General features: G+C 36.1%; 1 protein-coding gene across 1 annotated transcript in view; it reads right to left on the bottom strand.

Annotated features, from left to right (window-relative positions):
- Window positions 1-16,432, bottom strand: part of EIF2AK4 (eukaryotic translation initiation factor 2 alpha kinase 4) — a 37,918-nt gene that overhangs the window by 5,780 nt on the left and 15,706 nt on the right. Inside the window, exons 17-35 of the mRNA XM_048305562.1 lie at window positions 16,347-16,404; window positions 15,573-15,652; window positions 14,661-14,762; window positions 14,021-14,071; window positions 12,773-13,009; window positions 12,091-12,166; window positions 10,383-10,504; window positions 9,930-9,979; window positions 9,670-9,838; window positions 9,084-9,200; window positions 8,609-8,674; window positions 7,900-8,070; window positions 7,169-7,303; window positions 6,946-7,053; window positions 6,064-6,192; window positions 4,634-4,720; window positions 3,202-3,314; window positions 1,607-1,665; window positions 342-439 (exon numbers count right to left, since the gene is read on the bottom strand). Of these exons, the coding sequence (XP_048161519.1) occupies window positions 342-439; window positions 1,607-1,665; window positions 3,202-3,314; window positions 4,634-4,720; window positions 6,064-6,192; window positions 6,946-7,053; window positions 7,169-7,303; window positions 7,900-8,070; window positions 8,609-8,674; window positions 9,084-9,200; window positions 9,670-9,838; window positions 9,930-9,979; window positions 10,383-10,504; window positions 12,091-12,166; window positions 12,773-13,009; window positions 14,021-14,071; window positions 14,661-14,762; window positions 15,573-15,652; window positions 16,347-16,404 (2,028 nt within the window). The remainder of the gene's footprint in view (window positions 1-341; window positions 440-1,606; window positions 1,666-3,201; window positions 3,315-4,633; window positions 4,721-6,063; window positions 6,193-6,945; window positions 7,054-7,168; window positions 7,304-7,899; window positions 8,071-8,608; window positions 8,675-9,083; window positions 9,201-9,669; window positions 9,839-9,929; window positions 9,980-10,382; window positions 10,505-12,090; window positions 12,167-12,772; window positions 13,010-14,020; window positions 14,072-14,660; window positions 14,763-15,572; window positions 15,653-16,346; window positions 16,405-16,432) is intronic.

Here is a 16,432-nt window from a genome sequence, read left to right as displayed (position 1 = left end):
TGCTGGCCGGGGTGAAACCACGACAGCCTCTAACATACTTCAGCATTTAGGGAGGAAGAAAAAGAAAGGGAAGTTCCAGAACCACGGTTCCTAGTAAAGTGAGATTTCTAATATGTATGCACAATGATAGCTGAGCCACGATGTCACAGATAATCCCTAACATCCAAACTGTTAAAAAGGGTGGTCTTTGCCTTCAACCTTTTGGGTTATTCATAGTCTATTTTATGAATAAAGAACAAACAGCATCAATTTGTATAAGTTAGGTGATCATGGAAGTATGAATTCTACCATTCCTTAACTTTTAAGGATCACTTCTGAATACTTATTTGATGTGCGTGTACCTGAGTTTCCTGACGACGCCTGGCACTGGCAGATAATTTTTCAGGAGCTATAACACTAACATTAGGCACTACAAGAGATCCATGTGATTCAAACACACCTAAAATGCAAACATATAATTTTAGTTTATAGTATTTCTTTATACAACAAGTACCAAGAAACAGAAAATTCACAAATTATTAATAAGCTAAAATCAGTGCAGAACAGGGATTAAAAAGCTGCTGAAAAACTCCAAAATCTGACAGGATAATGAGACACGTGCACATAAATTCTCAAACACTCACTTATGACTTTGAAGGACTGGTTGTTAAGACTAAGAAATTTGGTATTTTACATCACTGTTCCCTGAAACTAAGAAAAAGTTCCAAATGACTTGCATAATTTTACAAAGGAATGCAGGGCACCTAATATTAAAAAAAAAAAAAAAAAAAAAAAAAAAAAAAAAAGTAAAGCTATTACAAGAATGAGGCAACTATTTAATGCTTGGTCCCACAGCAGAATCACTGACGAAACAAACAGTAAACCCCAGCTTCCCCAAAATCAATAATTAAAATCTGAAATTACTTATTTTGAAATCTCAATTGCCACTTCTGGTAATCACACACACATCCCCCCCACCCCCCCCGGTTAAACCTTGCCTCTCTCCCTTCCTATTAGCAGAAGTGTTTGTGTGTGAAGTGTTTCTTTAAAAATCACCACCACCACCCACTATAGCAGTGCTCAATAAAACAACTATCAAAAATGCCAAATTTGAGCCACACAGTAAGTACTTAGTATTATTCTTTATCTACAAACTTATATTATCAGAATAAGGAATGCAAAACCATAGCTAGAAATGTAAAGGCATTTTCATTTGAAAAAAAATGGTTTTTGTAGGTTTTTTTTGGTAAGTCAATGTACACAGGTCTCAATACGCTCTCAGTCAAGTTCAAGTCAAGTTATTTTTCATCAAGATGACATTTAAATTTCTCCTCAGCTAGGAAAAACTTGTGAGTTTTGGCTTTCCCAGCCTCTTGGATTACTGCATCAACAAATGCTTGTATGGAGAATACTTTATCCATTGGTCTGAGCACTGATTTTGTTAATTTGGAGAAAAATTCAGTTTTAGATCACTTGGAACAATATCTGAGATTAAGAAGCAGTGTCTCTAATCAGAGCTCTGCTACAAAACATTGTCTTAGTTTGCCTTTGGTAATATTTTCCTATAAAATAGTTTTTGAGCAGAAAGAGGAACAGTTTGTATGTTCTGTAACTAGATATTAAATACCTGAAATATTAGTAAATGATCCTTTTTGATTTGGTATTGAAAGATTATCCGAGGTTTCTCTAAAAATAAACAAAGACAGTTAAGGAAACAGATTTACAATCATAAAGAAATACTGTAGTAAGACAGTGGTTTCAGACTATCATAGATACTTAAACTTAGTTCCAACAGGTAAATAACTTTACGGATACTTCCCAGCATATATTTATTATTCATAAATAAATTCTATTCAGGAATTGACAGGAAATCATCCAAAATTACATTAAAAAGTCAAGTCTAGAAGCAGTGCTTCCTGTGGATACAAAAAATGTCCTCCATATCATGCAAGAGTGATTTATATCCTAATACAAAAATATATTATGAGAGTATTCTCTCTGAATTACTAATTTAATTCTCATAGGTTTCTGTGAAAGAATACTATTAACATGTAAAAGGTAGTATTTATATTTAAGAGCACACCTATTCAAAGAAGCTTTCAATAATTAGTTTGGATACCTTTACTTTCCACATTCAGGAATTCATTAAAAGAGAAATTTGCCAGTGCTATTACAAAATCAGCTATTGCATTTCTCTGTTTAGCAGCACCATGCAAGGGTTTTTCCATTCTGTTTTCAGGATTTAGAAATAAGGTAACATTATGAAAGAATGATTTTCTTTCACAGCTTCTAGTAGATCTGTCACAAAGCACCTGAGGATCAGGTTAGTTGCAGAGTTAAACACTAAGACTGGCTGAGGCCAGAAAAAGGAGAAAGAGAGGTGGGTAGCTGGAGACATCAACTACTTGTATAAACTACTGCTTGAGTTCAGCATTTCCAAGCTCAATGATTTCCTTTATTGTTAAGCCTAGTCAGAAAAACTATGGATGGCAAATCCAAATTCTGAATTCTACTTTGTGTGACTAATGCATGTCTATTCCTGCCTCCAATGCACACATACATACACACACATAAATATATCTAGGTGCATCTGTAATGATATACTTACAGAGGGCTACGTGTAAGTAACAGCTGTACTGCTTGAGCACACAGGAATGACTAGCCTCTCCTGTCATTTCTGTACTAACTTCCACTGGTGACAATAAATAGCAATTTCAATGAAAACAGGATGAAGGGGTTTTCCTGTGTACCTCAAGTCTTTGCCAGGTGTTACTTTCACTTGTGCCACCAGAGCATACAGGTGTGCTACAGTTACACCTGCGTTTCACCATACCAGTACTGCCTCAGAATGAAAGGGATTTGCTGCTTTAATTCTTTGATTACACAGTACACAAATGTAATGGACTTCTGCTCAGTAACAGGGACTTGCAGGCAGCCAGCCAAACAATACTGCTGTTCTAGCAGCATTAGGGTAACTGTGGCCTTTTGAAGGCACTATGCTTATGAAGCACTATGGATGTGTGAATGTAGCAGCAGCTAGGGAAATCAGTTTCTTTCTTATCTCAATTCAATTCTATAACCAAGCCTTTTGCTTTCTTTTCCTCTCAAAAGAAATTCAGCAATTTCTTTGCCAAATAAAATTAATGTTTAACTGAGCACATGCAAACATATATTCACTTCTGATTTTGACTATTCACATCACTGACATGTTATGCTACTTACCTACTACATCTTTCATCACTGATTTTCATTTTCAGTTTCTGGATCAGGTGATCTACTAAGTCAGATTCTAAAATCCTTTTCTCTGTCTGCCTGTCTTTCTCAAAGGACTTCACCTATGATGTAGTTCAATAGTTCATAAGATTGTTGATTCTTAAAATGGCATACAAATCAACTTACCAAATTTAATCAAAACCAAACTGTTTCAGTCATTAAAGGTGAAAGAGTCAAAGGTAGGAAGCTATCATCATTACCAATCAATCACATCAATTACCAATCAAAATTAAATCTTTGATTAGATTTTTTTTCCAGCCAACTAATTTATTCTGCATTCCCAAAGCGTAAACTAGCTCGGCTCCCTGCATTTAATATGTGATAATTAAGTTCTAAGCAGAATGGTTTATAACTGTAAATACCATATTATTAATATAATATTTTTAGTTAAGCAATAACATTAGAATAAGGCTTGCTTTTCAGTTTGCAGGAGTTAACTCAAACATTCAAAACTTAGGAATCTGCACCATCTTTATTGGCAAGAGATTAATCAGTAACACCACCATTCACCTCATTAATATCTCCTTTCTTGGTTTTGCTTCAATAAAGCCATTTTTAAAAGAACACTCTATAATAAGCTTGTGGAGGACTTTGATATATCACATTGTCATCATCATGATTTACTTATTCTTGCAATTATTGTTGCTACAATAACAGAGCAAATAAGAAGTGAAAAACATTTTAGTAAGGCACATTGGCTGTCCTTGCCAGATGCTGTCAAATGGTTAGTATTTTTTTCAGTCAAAGAATGAATCTTTATCCAAAAAATGATAACCTTTTCTCTAATGATCCAAAATATTTTAAAACTTTTAACTTCAAAAAACCAAAGGCACCAGAATCACAGGCTGCAGAGTACAGAAGATGGTAATTCACGTTGTGACAGAGTCCAGTCTTTGCATCTTAACCTGAGTTGAGAGAGGTGAAGAGTGTGGTTCTGACTGTCTGTTGGAACTACATAGATTTTTTTAGATTTACATTTGAGTTGTATTTATTTTGTAACATGAAAAGGTGCCAGTTGCAAAGATTGCTAATTCAACAAATTCATTTTGTAGATTCAAAGAAATCAGAGACAAGAGAAACCTTTTTCCATGTTAAACCATTGACGGCACAGTCAAGCAACGTTTGCACTAGTTTTTGGACTTTCCTAGAGGGAAGGAGGTCTGTGAATAACAGTGTAATGTAGGGCTAAAAAATGTTTAAAATGTTGAAATTCTTCGGAATAACATTTCTACGACTTAACAACTGAAACTGTATTTACCTCAACTCCACTTACTCAAGTATAATTTATATTATATTAATAATGACCTTAAAAAAATAAAATATTGTAAAATAACAGTATAAATCTGAAATACCATCAAGCATCCTCTGTTCCCATGCTTACCTTCACATGACTTCCTTCTTTATCTGACACCAGAGCCACATATGTAATCCCAGAGCATCTGCAGTATTCCTGCAGTTCTTCCTGGGACTAAAGTGTTAACAGAGGAAGGAGAATGAGACATTAATTTGACAGATTATAAAATGACCAATTAAGTAATCAAAGTCTCCTGTCTTTGATTAAAGTAACTTGATATACAACAGTCACACTGTTTCCGAGAGAGAAAAGCTTTATTAACAACTTGAGCAGATGAAACTCCATGATGCATATATTTATCCACCTAATGCTTGCTAAAATTGAAATCTAAGTCTACACTTAGATAAAGAGAATGCCTAGGCCCTGCAGTCCCAGTTCCCACACAGAAGGGCTATCTACACCTAGAAGTGCAGGGTCTAAGTAACTGTAAAAATGTGCAATATAACATCAGTCAAACAGTCACCACCCTGCTGCCTGCAGCTTTCAGTCCTGCATGGCTGGAGGTCTGCCACAAAAGCTGACTCTAGCTGAGTTCCTGTAAACCTATGGCTATGCTGACTTACTCAGCACTGGGTTGCAGGACAGCATTAGACACACCCAAGAACTACCCAAATCTTCATTCTTTATGAATCAAAAAAACAAACAAAAAACCCTAAAGCAAGAAACTCCAGCCTAGGTGATCACAGGAAAAGTATATGATCTATATTTTTTCCAGTCCCAAGAGATTGAAACTGTAGGAAATGTTATGGCAAAAAATTACAAAAACGTCAGACAATGTACTGAATGAGCTCAAAACTACCTGCCCTGCAACACGCGACTTGGAAGGGGCAACTGCAGAGTCTCTCTTTTGTTAGTCACCAACTGGGACACTTAAAGGTGAAGTAGACTCATAATCCTCAGGTAAGTGCCACCACCTCTAAAAGGGACTTCAGTGTTGTCACATAGCTCACTACACTCTATCAAGGTAGTGCTGGCTAAAGCTCTGTTTGGCTTCAGCTGGACATAAAAGGGCACAACTCAGCTTGTCACTCTGTCTTCCCCTCCTACAACACATCTCTTCAAGGACTACATAGGGACCCATCTGGTAGCTCAGTTTGCCAAACTCTATTTCTAACAGTAGAATGATGTCAATATCCCCTCTGTACCTGAGTATCTTCAGCCATCTATCTGGCTATTTAAAATTGATGCTACTGTTTCTTCTTGATGTACCCCTTATTAAGTATTAAATTTATTAATTGAGGGATCCTTCTTTACACTTTTAAATACACCAAAAGAATACTGCAAGGCCAGTGAGACTTTCTTGACATTAGTGTGTCTGAATTAGCACCCTACATGCTCAGTCTTATGAGTCTGTACCTCCATAAAAACAGAAAAATACCCTGAAAAAGTATGGTTTCAGTCTGCACTGATCTTGGAGAACAATAATACAGTTAACACATAAAAGATAAAAGTTCTACCTGGGACCAGTCATACATTATTTCGGCTGGAATTCCTGCAGTCCAGAATTTTTGAACAATGTTGATAGCTCTACCCATTGACATCTGACCAACACTTACAACCAGCAGGTCACACGAGCTGACAGAAACCTGAAGGGAAAGTAAAACCAAGGAGTCGAGATTAGTCACAAGACCACCTTTCCCCCTTCATAAGGCAGTTAAAGTAACAAAGATGGACAAATATACCAACATTTGCCAAAGTGCATCAAGCTAAAAAAAAAAAAAGGGGTTAGATCCACCTCTTTTGAGAGTTACAATCTACCTGAGTCTGTCTGAAAGTCACTGAAGCTCAATCTTTGATGCAAAGCACCTCCACAGCCTCAGCTTGCCAAGTATCCCAGCCTATTCTGTTCTTTTCTTCCCACTCTCCTTGGCAACGTTAATTTATTCTTATGAACATAATAAAATACACATTCCACAGTCAAGTGAAGATGTGTGACACTGTACAAAGTAGTCAATATTCTTAAAGTTTCTTTCCATCTCCATCTTCTATATTTTGATAAAGGGAGAAGTAGTAAGGAGAAAATAACACTAAATACCTACAGTTGTACTCTTCCATCTGAAAGAATACACAGGCTGAGAAAAATATTCCATTTAAATTGAAAATAAAATGGTGGAAGCCTGAAGATCCTGCCTTCCCTTAACAGTCACTTACTAAATAGTTCTATGTGGAGAAACACAAAAGAAAACAGGCCATCTTGATATCTGCCTTCTTTTTCAGTATGGTATTATTTTGGAACACATCTGAACATCTTATTTTTTGTCAATCTCCAGCTACGATTAGGTTATTGAACTGTGAGAAGTAAACAAACAAATTCCCCACTTCCCAAAAAAGAGACTTACAGAATCCTCCACACTGGAAACAGCAGCAGTTATTTTATCTATAGCTATGCTGACTCCAACAGCTGAAGGAACTGGTCCTACCGTCTGTGGCCCTCTAAACTGTGGAATCTCAAAACAAGAAAAAAACCAAAATGGAAGATCAAATAGTTACCTTGGCAAAATGCCATCTTTTTCATGGGTTAAAAAAACCCATCCAAATTTATTAGAAGAGATGAGCACATACCAGATGATCATATCTGCCTCCTGCAGCAAGAATTTCAGGCACAGTTCTTTGTCTTCTTTTGATGTATGCTATAAACTGAAAGATAATACCATTGTGCTGCTGTATTTTGTAAACTAGTCCCAGATTTATAGAAATCTGTAAAATAAAAATGAATATGTGCACATATAGAATTAATTTCCTGTTAGCAGCATGGATTGAAAACACTATTTTTACATAAGGAAGATACATGGTAATATTCCTTATCTACAAAACTTCAAAATACAATGAAAAATATGGAAATGGTGCTTTAATCTTACAGATCCCAATAAACCTATAGCACAATACCCAAACAGCAAGCTTCAGGGAAGGTGAAGGCCTTAAGCAGTCATTAGATTTCTGCATTTTTAAAATATTTACAGTTTGTTCCAAAATTTAATAAAACCCCTCTTTTATGCTCTAAGTAATGCTTTCAGTCTTGGTTGGGGGAAGACAAGAAGTCTGAGTGTCATTAGACAGAAGTCAAGCCAGAGACTTCTGACTGAAGAGGTCTTATTTTTAAAATGCATCTTAAAAAAAATAAAAGGGGAAAAAAAAAAAAAAAAGGAAGAAATATCAATGCCAGTACTATTATAGGCCATCAAAAGACACTTGCATGTGCTTTTTCTATTATAAAATATCATTACTTTGTTTCCTGGCAAATTACAAGGCCCAGAAGCCTTTCAATCCATTAATTAGCAGAGTATTTCACACACCTGAAGTTTTATTCCCAGTTGTTTTAACAGACCAATGATTTCCTCTAAATCCTTCATACCATGCTTCAACAGCTGAGTGACACCTGGCTTTTGTTTTATCATTGTGTTTAGAAATGGAAATACATTACTTGCTTCTCCCTTCTGCTCAATGAATCTGTAGAGTCGAGAAAGCTAAAAACAAAAAAATAAAATTATAAGCACACATAGCAACACAGACAACACCCATAACAGGTCCCATCTAAAAAAAAAAAGAAAAATATCTGACTTGACATTTGTGGGAGTAAGACATCTGCCTTTTTTGTTTGTTTTGTCTAGCAGCCTGTTTTTACCTAGTGGAGTTGAGGAAAAGAATAGACAGACACAAGTCTCAGACTGTCCAGAAGTTAACTTCAACTCTATGCACACGCAACATTTGCAGAGAAGTTTTTTTAACGTTTCTCTCAGTTTGTTTTATTAAATAGCACTCTACCGTTTACCCTTTATTAGTTTCCACAGCCTGAGAAATACGTTTAAAGAACAAACTGCAATACCGACTTCCAGAGGAAGCAGGGAACAAAGTCAGACCACTTGCAAAGAGATTGACCTATTTTGAACAGCACATGCAACAGCTTATTTTTCTTACTCTGGTTGGTTAAATTACAAAGAAAATAAAATACTACTGACTTATGGCAAATTACAGGGAAATTAACACTGAATTAAAATCACTTACACTAGCTGATGTGAGAGAAAGATTACAGAATTTGGCTTCTACTTCTCTTTTAGTTAGCTTTTCAGTCTACAAGAAAAACAGATTAAAACAGCATTTGGTTGGGTTTAATGCATTACCATAATTATTCAAATTAATTTCATCTATATTCTGTGCTTATAAAGTAGAAAAGACCTAACTGATATTAGAATACATTTTAAAGTTTTTATTGATTAGCTTGTCAATTCTTGATCATACAGGTGAATAATTCTCTCATAAATACACATTCAAGAATCATCTTAAACCATCCCAATCCAGAAGTAACAAAAAAGTAAGTAATCTACGTTTACAGTCCAAAGATAGACAGCCTTTTTATATATCAAGAGTATACTCCTGGTTATGTTGGCAATGGGTGGTTAGTCATTTTAGAAAAAGCTCCACAAAATAGAATACTCTGCAGTGATGATTATAGATGCTGGGTTAATAACTAATGCCTTACCACAGCATCATACAGAATGATGTAGACATGATTGAGTTTGTCCTCTGGTATCCCGCAGTGCAAAAGTATAGCTTTCAGTAAGGCAGTATGGTTTAGATAAATACTGTAATTTCTTTCCTGTCAAAGCATAAATAAAAAAAGAAAGGAAGAAAGAAATGAAAAAAGCAGGTTTTACTTACATTCTATTTTGCTTAAAAAAACCCCAACCCCCACAAAACAAAGAGGCTTCCTGAACATTTAATAATAGCTCAAAATTAACTTCCAACCTCTTCTTTCACTACCTTACCTTCCATTTCTAACTAAAGAATGGCAAGTCTTGTCTCATTCTACAATAATCACTTGCCTGACAGAAGAAAGACATTATTTCAATGGTACTTTAAAGGATTCAGTTAATATTTCCTTTGCACATAAACCTATGCTTCATTTTAAGTTTACCTAGGAAACACATTTTTATGACAGTGTTCTATAACTGACTACAGATTAAAGGCTAAAGGAAGTATCCTTTTACAACACGTCAAACTAAAAATTTAGTTAGATTAAAATTTTGGGTGGAAAAGAGAAGAAAGGGGCTGATTAGAAAATCTACCTGTAGCACTGAAAACTCTTGAATGATTTCTGAAATTGCATAAATTGTTTCTGCTATAGGCAAAAAGCTATTTCCAGTAGATGTAATGATGTCAAATGCACATTCTAGGAGTTCTTTGGGATGACAGCGGTCTAACTTCCGAGGTCTGAAAACTCGCTCTATACAGTATCTAAAGGAAACATTGAAGAATCAATCAGCCTCTTCAGAAGTCACTGTCCAAGCATGGTATCAGTGCAAAACATCACGTCTACATCTCTTACCTTTTCAAGTTTGATATGTTATTTCTAGCTACAAATCTTGCAAAAGGAATCTGAAAAACAAAATACATGAAAATTGTTGAAACAAAACAGTTGGTCTCAAGGAGCTCTGTAGCTGGAGATTAATTATACAGTGCAGTTACACAGTTAATATAATGGTTAAAGTACTTGACATAGCTAAGTAATAGTATTCTGACCATCCTTGCTGCAAGTTTTAAATAAAAACATTATTTTCACCTTTGTTAAAAAAAACCCAAACAAAAAAAGGCTATTTATTCAATACGTGGTCAGGGCTCCAGCTGTCAAGAGCATGAGTACAGAACTCAGGAGTACAAGAAGAGACACTGAAAGATATACTACTTCAGCAGTCAAAAGAAGTGCAAGCCTAAACCAAATTCCACCACAGCACCCTTCAAACCCTCTGCAAGCTTTGCCTGCAGAGATGATGCTACTTACTCTGAGGTCATAAGGAAGCATTACCAGCATCCCACTGTGATCCATGAAATATGCAGCTTCATTATGTTCATATAGTTTTTTATTTCTGGGCATCAGCAGCGGAGTATGGAGCTTGATGGCTCCTGCACAAAACCAGAAAACACCTCTCATTTCACAAGTAACATCTGCTTTTTACAAGTTCATGAACACCCTTGCAGGGCATAATTACATCAATCCATAAGTTAAAAAAAAATAAACATCCTTAATAGACTTGCCTCTTCCATATTTAAAGAAAGAATGTCAAAGTTTTATGCCTATGTTGCACGCTTCTTGGGCTCAGCAGGGAGGCCACAGAAGAGGGAACTGCCAATTCCACAGCCTAGCAGAATCTTCACTTTGCCCTCCCTCTTTAAACACCACTTTCACAAAAGCAGGCATACGAAACAGATGAGAAACTCTGCAGTTACCCGTAGCAAGTACTGCTTCGGTCTAGAGGCACTTCCATACAGAACAAATATTGTTCAGACATGTTGCATCCTCTGTCTCAAAAACATACTAGAAGTGTTTGTGTTTCCTTTTAAAGCCTCACAAACACCTTTTTTTCCCGGCTATATTTTGCAACCATCTATCTGTATGAATCCAATCTTCATTACTATTAATAATACCACTTATTACTGAAAAATAGTTTCCTGTTTTAAAGTCTCTAGTGATTCTCAATCAATATTATTGAAGCTTAACTCAATTAGACTTCAATATAAACTTTTAAATGAGAAAAAAAGATCTCTCAGATAGAAAGAAATTCTTCTAACCATCACAGATGTCAGAGACAATCTAATGGAAAAAAAAAAATAAATACGCAATCCCCATTATTTTTCCAAAAGAATGAAAACATTTCAGTCTCTAAAAAGCTGACAAACACTTTCCCAAGTCTGTCAAGCTTTAAGGAGTGGGGGAAGAGAGTAAATTCTTCCCTGACTTCGCATTTCTCAGTCTCTTACTCTTTGGTATTGCCAAACTTTGATCATGCTTAATCAGATGATGATTTACTAGGAAAACTCCTAGTTTCTATTTCAAAATTCTCTATTTTTATATAAAATAGTATCATGAACACCTGTAAGCCAACACAATTTATAAAATTTCAAGTGTGACAACAGCTGCATAAATTTTCTTCTTCTCAAAAAATAATCTTAAGCAAATACTAATATTAATGACTGGATAGATTCCTGGAAAGGAAAACAGAAGACATCATGGCATAAGCTTTGGCTCGGGAAACTCCTGAACAGCACAGCATTGCCAAGAATACTATCACTGGAAGTACCACTACACACTTGCTCTGTTTCCATGCTCTCCCTTATGCCCTTCCCATTCTGGCTGTTCAAAGAGAGGTTGCTGTGCTACATGGATGCCTGGTCTTCCACTACGAGCTGCCCTTATACTCAGATCCAGATTTTGCATAACAGCCTCCACCTCTAAAAGCTTATACAGATTTATCAGAACAACTGTATACATTCAAAAATATAATGAAGATTTTTACTCTTCTTTCTGTGTAAATCATTCAGATTTTATGTTAGTAGCTATTACTGGAATGACAAAATAACAGAAGAAAACATTATAAAAACTTCAAATGATGTACAACTACTGAACATATTTTCTGATTTCTCTTATAGCAGTAAACCCATTCCATTCAATCACAAAAAAGGTAATTAATGACTTTTGTAAACACACCCACCGTGTCTTTTAAATATCCGGCTGACAATCTCACATACATGCTGCTGTATCTTGGCTGCCCAAATAGAAAAACTACCCTGAAACCATCACAAATAAAAAGTACATATATAATTCAGGTGCGATGAACACTCCATGTAGGCAATCATTCCATGTAATATAGGCAATAAACATTCTGCTATCTCATCCCACTATAAAAAACTGAAATGCTTACATAATAAAAAAGAACTACAGCTATACAAAGCATTATTGTACTGTGTTACCTTGAATTTCTATGGATTTAGAAAGATTCAAGAGCTGATAAACTAAGAAAAATCACGTCAATTAGAAAGGGAAGAAAACATCCAGAGGCAACACTTTCTGCTGACAACCAGTCAACGATTAGTTTGACAGGAATTCAGAGTAACGAAAGTCATCATCTGGACATAAGCTTAAAGCTTTAGCTGCTACAATCAAACACTGCTGGTTTCTTCACTGAAGAATGAATGTAAGGTTCAAATGGGAAGTGGCTTTTCAAACCCACACAGTAGAGACTGTAATTTTAAACGGGAACCAATGGCAAGGTGAATGTTGAGTTAATGCAATTCACTCAAACACACTAGAGGTTTACCCATATAAGCATATTTTTGAAAAATTCAACACAGGGTAAAAAGCCAAACCCACACATCCCCTGAACACTTACAAACCTTCAGCATATCACTGTCATAAGTATAGTCTATTGCTGGAGATATACGCTGTGAAAATATCTGACTCATCATAGTCCGGTAGGCCTTCCCATCCACATTTGCTAAGGTATGGTGGAGGACTTCATGGAGTTCAGACTCTTCCATTTGTGGTGGTGGAAGATGTTCACTTTTTAACAGCTCCACAGCTGTTGGCCGTGCTGCAGGATCATGGTTCAGGAGCCATGTAATAACCAATCTCTACAAATTAAATCAAAATATTACAGATTAGAAACATTTTATAAGTTAACAGTATTTACAACAAACTTGGTAGTCACACCACTACAATAACAAACTATGAGACGCTACAGGGGCCAGAACAGCAGAATCGAAATCTTTTGGGTGTATATTATTTGCTAAGTAAATTCTGAATATCTTTTATTATCATCTGAACAAATTTACTAAACCACACAAATTATTAGACCTGTGCCTCCTGGGATGACAAAACATGTAGTATCCTTATCCTTTATTGTTCCATGGTATGCTAGCTCTGACATCTCTTTATCAACCAAGTTAAGAAAAAGCATAATTGCATGCTCAGAATCAAAGACTTGAGAGGTACAAATATTAGAGAAGGGGGAATCTTTCTGGCATATTTCAGTGAAATATACAAGATGGAAATGTTTTTATGGTACTAGTAACATGCAAATTGCTGTTTTACAAGCATAACAGACAAAAAGCTAATACTAATGGTCAACGAAAGAGTTGATTAGCAGAAGGATAAAGCTACCTAGATGGTTCAGAGAAGATTACACTGCCCCTTATCACTTCATTACTCTGCCATGGAGGCCTCCAGAACATGCCCTTGGCAGCTCTTGCAAGCAGCCAATTGAGCTTGCTCATCTCTTTCTGTTCTGTGACACAGATTTCTTTCAAAAAGTTTAACTTAAAAGTTAAACAATTGAGCTGCCACTTCTCTGAGCATAAAAAGCCAAAACTGTCCCTCAGAGCTAGAAAGGCATGCCAGTGAACTATAAATTTCTTTATGACTGTGCTCTGAGAATTTTGTTGGTAAATATATTTCCATGTCAACTTAGAACATTCTTTTGAGATTTCATTTCCTTACCTTGTTCTAATATCACATAATAAGAACTTGGCAGAGAATACTAGTGGGGAATTAAGTGGGAAATTAAGGGGCAAATTAAGGGGGAAAATTATAATTAATGTTTCCTGACAGGGAATACCTAATAGTTATAATACCATCAAAACTACCTGCTTTGCATGCTTGACTTCATCGAAGTCCTTAGGAAATACAATTGCAGGCTAACAAAACAAAAAACAAAATCCACATTTCAATTTTAACAGGCAGTTCAGATTGCTCAGATTAGCCTTATTTTTAGGTTCTACATATTTAAACAGAGAAACTAAGCATTCCACTGCCCATGAATAAATAAACAACAAAACCCCAAACAAACAAATAAACCCCCCATACGGCAAATTTAATTTGAAGAGCTAAAAGGAAAAAGAATGCTTTGATGTTGTTTCGTACAATGAAAATACAACCCACAATCCAAGCATTTACCAACTACAAATACCAACTGATTCCTGAGAAAGGCCCACCAGGCCTAAAGCTAGGTATACTAAAGAGATGATTCCTTTATCTGACATGTAAAAATTAATTTCACAGACAGAACACTGACTGCTGGCAATACCATTAGAATCCACAGTGCATTAAAGGAATGTCAGTGTATCAGCTCCAACTGTATTCTTCACTTTTCAAGATATGTTTTACAAACCTTGTTTTTAAGCACTCCCTATGGCAACATTTTTTTGCTATATTTTCCATCATTTTTCTTCTCTTAACAAACTATTTGATGCATAGAATTAGTATGTTTCATATCTGGGTACTTACAAGCCTTAGCTGACCAAGAACAAAGATCCTTTCTGATGCAGTATTCATAGGATGGTAACACATCTCAAAGAATATTATACCTAGGCTGAACAGGTCCACTTTCTAAGGAAGAAAAACACCCGAAAACTTGTATGTAGTACCTATCAATTCTCTGAAGATGAAAATAGCAGAGGAAAAAAAAATAATGTTCAGGCTAAATTTCAAAGTCTATTAAAGCTGGAGAGAAGGCTGGGGTTTTTTCCTGTGTCTTTTTGTGTGTTTTTTATTATTTTTGTTTTTAAAGCTTTTTTGTTAGAAGACACAACCCATTAAGATTTGCTAGACTTTAAAGCCTATCATCTAGCATCTGGAAGTCTTCAAGGACAAGCTGAATGGGGTTTGAAGCAATCTGGTCTAGTGGAAGGTGACCCTGCCCATGGCAGGGTGTTGGAACTGGATAAGCTTTGGGGTCCTTTTCAACCTAAACCATTCTATAATTCTATGACCCCCACTTTGAAAACATTTTCTTGCTTTGAAATTCAGTCTGTCTCTGCACATAAACAGGATTCTCTTTGACAGAAAAAATGCACCCCCACCTCCCACAGTCAAGGTCTAGAAATCCAGAACAGCAATATATGCTTTATTACCTTAACTAAAGACGGTAAGATTTCTATCCTATTCAGTTATAAAGGTCCTCCATGATTACATGCTTTCAACTTAAAGTCGCTTGCATCTAGTCATGATCAAGCACAGGCAGAAAAACTGACTTGCCCACATCCTTCTACCCTTGGTTTCCTCTTGAAGGAATGATTAATCCCCCTGATTATCACAGGAGTCCCGCCACACATCTTTGTCAAGGAGAAATGACCCAAATCATAGCTGGTACATCTTAGATTCCATGCTACCTTTTCATTAGGTCTACTCCAATCATACCTGATTGTATGTAGATTTAGTGCTTCCTTGGACCTCTGGGCTGACATACAGCGCAGTGCCAACCATCCCTGTCAAGTTACCTGTGTGGCAAAAGATGAGAGCACCAGTTTCAAGAAAGTGGGAGAGAAATGCAGCATCCACGTCCAGAAAAAACTCAGTCATGTTCTCTGTCTTCTAGGCTGGAGTGCAGTCCTTACTAAGAGAGACCCAGCTGAGAATACTTTGACAAACAGACAGTTCTTACCTTCACACATCAAGTACCTGTGTCTATCTGTAGTAGCTAAACTTATCTACTGCTTTACAGATTTGTAGTAGTAGGTCAGCACACAAATATTACAACTAAATTTCACTGCCATTACACCTGTCTTTAAATGTACCATGTACTAAAGTTTCCTTAAAACAACAAATTCAGACTCTAACAAAAACCAAGCCAACCAACCAAGGACGCTGAAGTCTTGATATTGTCCTGTATAGGCAAGAGAATACAAGGGCAGATGGAACAGATATACCAGATCTCTATATACCTCACCATGAGGAAAGCACTGATCTATGGCAGAAGGCTAGCAGAGATAACAAATTAATTCTTAGATAAGAGGCAAAACTACCAGATTATAACACAGGCACCCAACTTGGTGGCTGGGGGTCCCACCCCTGGCCTCAGTAAAGAGAAGTTTTATTTTCAAAGAACAAACGAAAATTCTAACAGAATGTACAAGACCAGTGAATATAATGTTTGCTTAAAATAATTTAGAGCAAGTTGCAACGTAAACTAACCTGATGGGTCAGACACAGCAGAACCATCCGAGAGATTTTCCTCTTGTTTAGAGACCACCTGAAACCAGCAAAACAGTCATGTTGTA

Source organism: Corvus hawaiiensis, chromosome 6 (assembly GCF_020740725.1).
Source record: "Corvus hawaiiensis isolate bCorHaw1 chromosome 6, bCorHaw1.pri.cur, whole genome shotgun sequence".
Lineage (NCBI taxonomy): Eukaryota > Metazoa > Chordata > Aves > Passeriformes > Corvidae > Corvus > Corvus hawaiiensis.
This window is presented reverse-complemented; position numbering and strand designations above follow the sequence as displayed.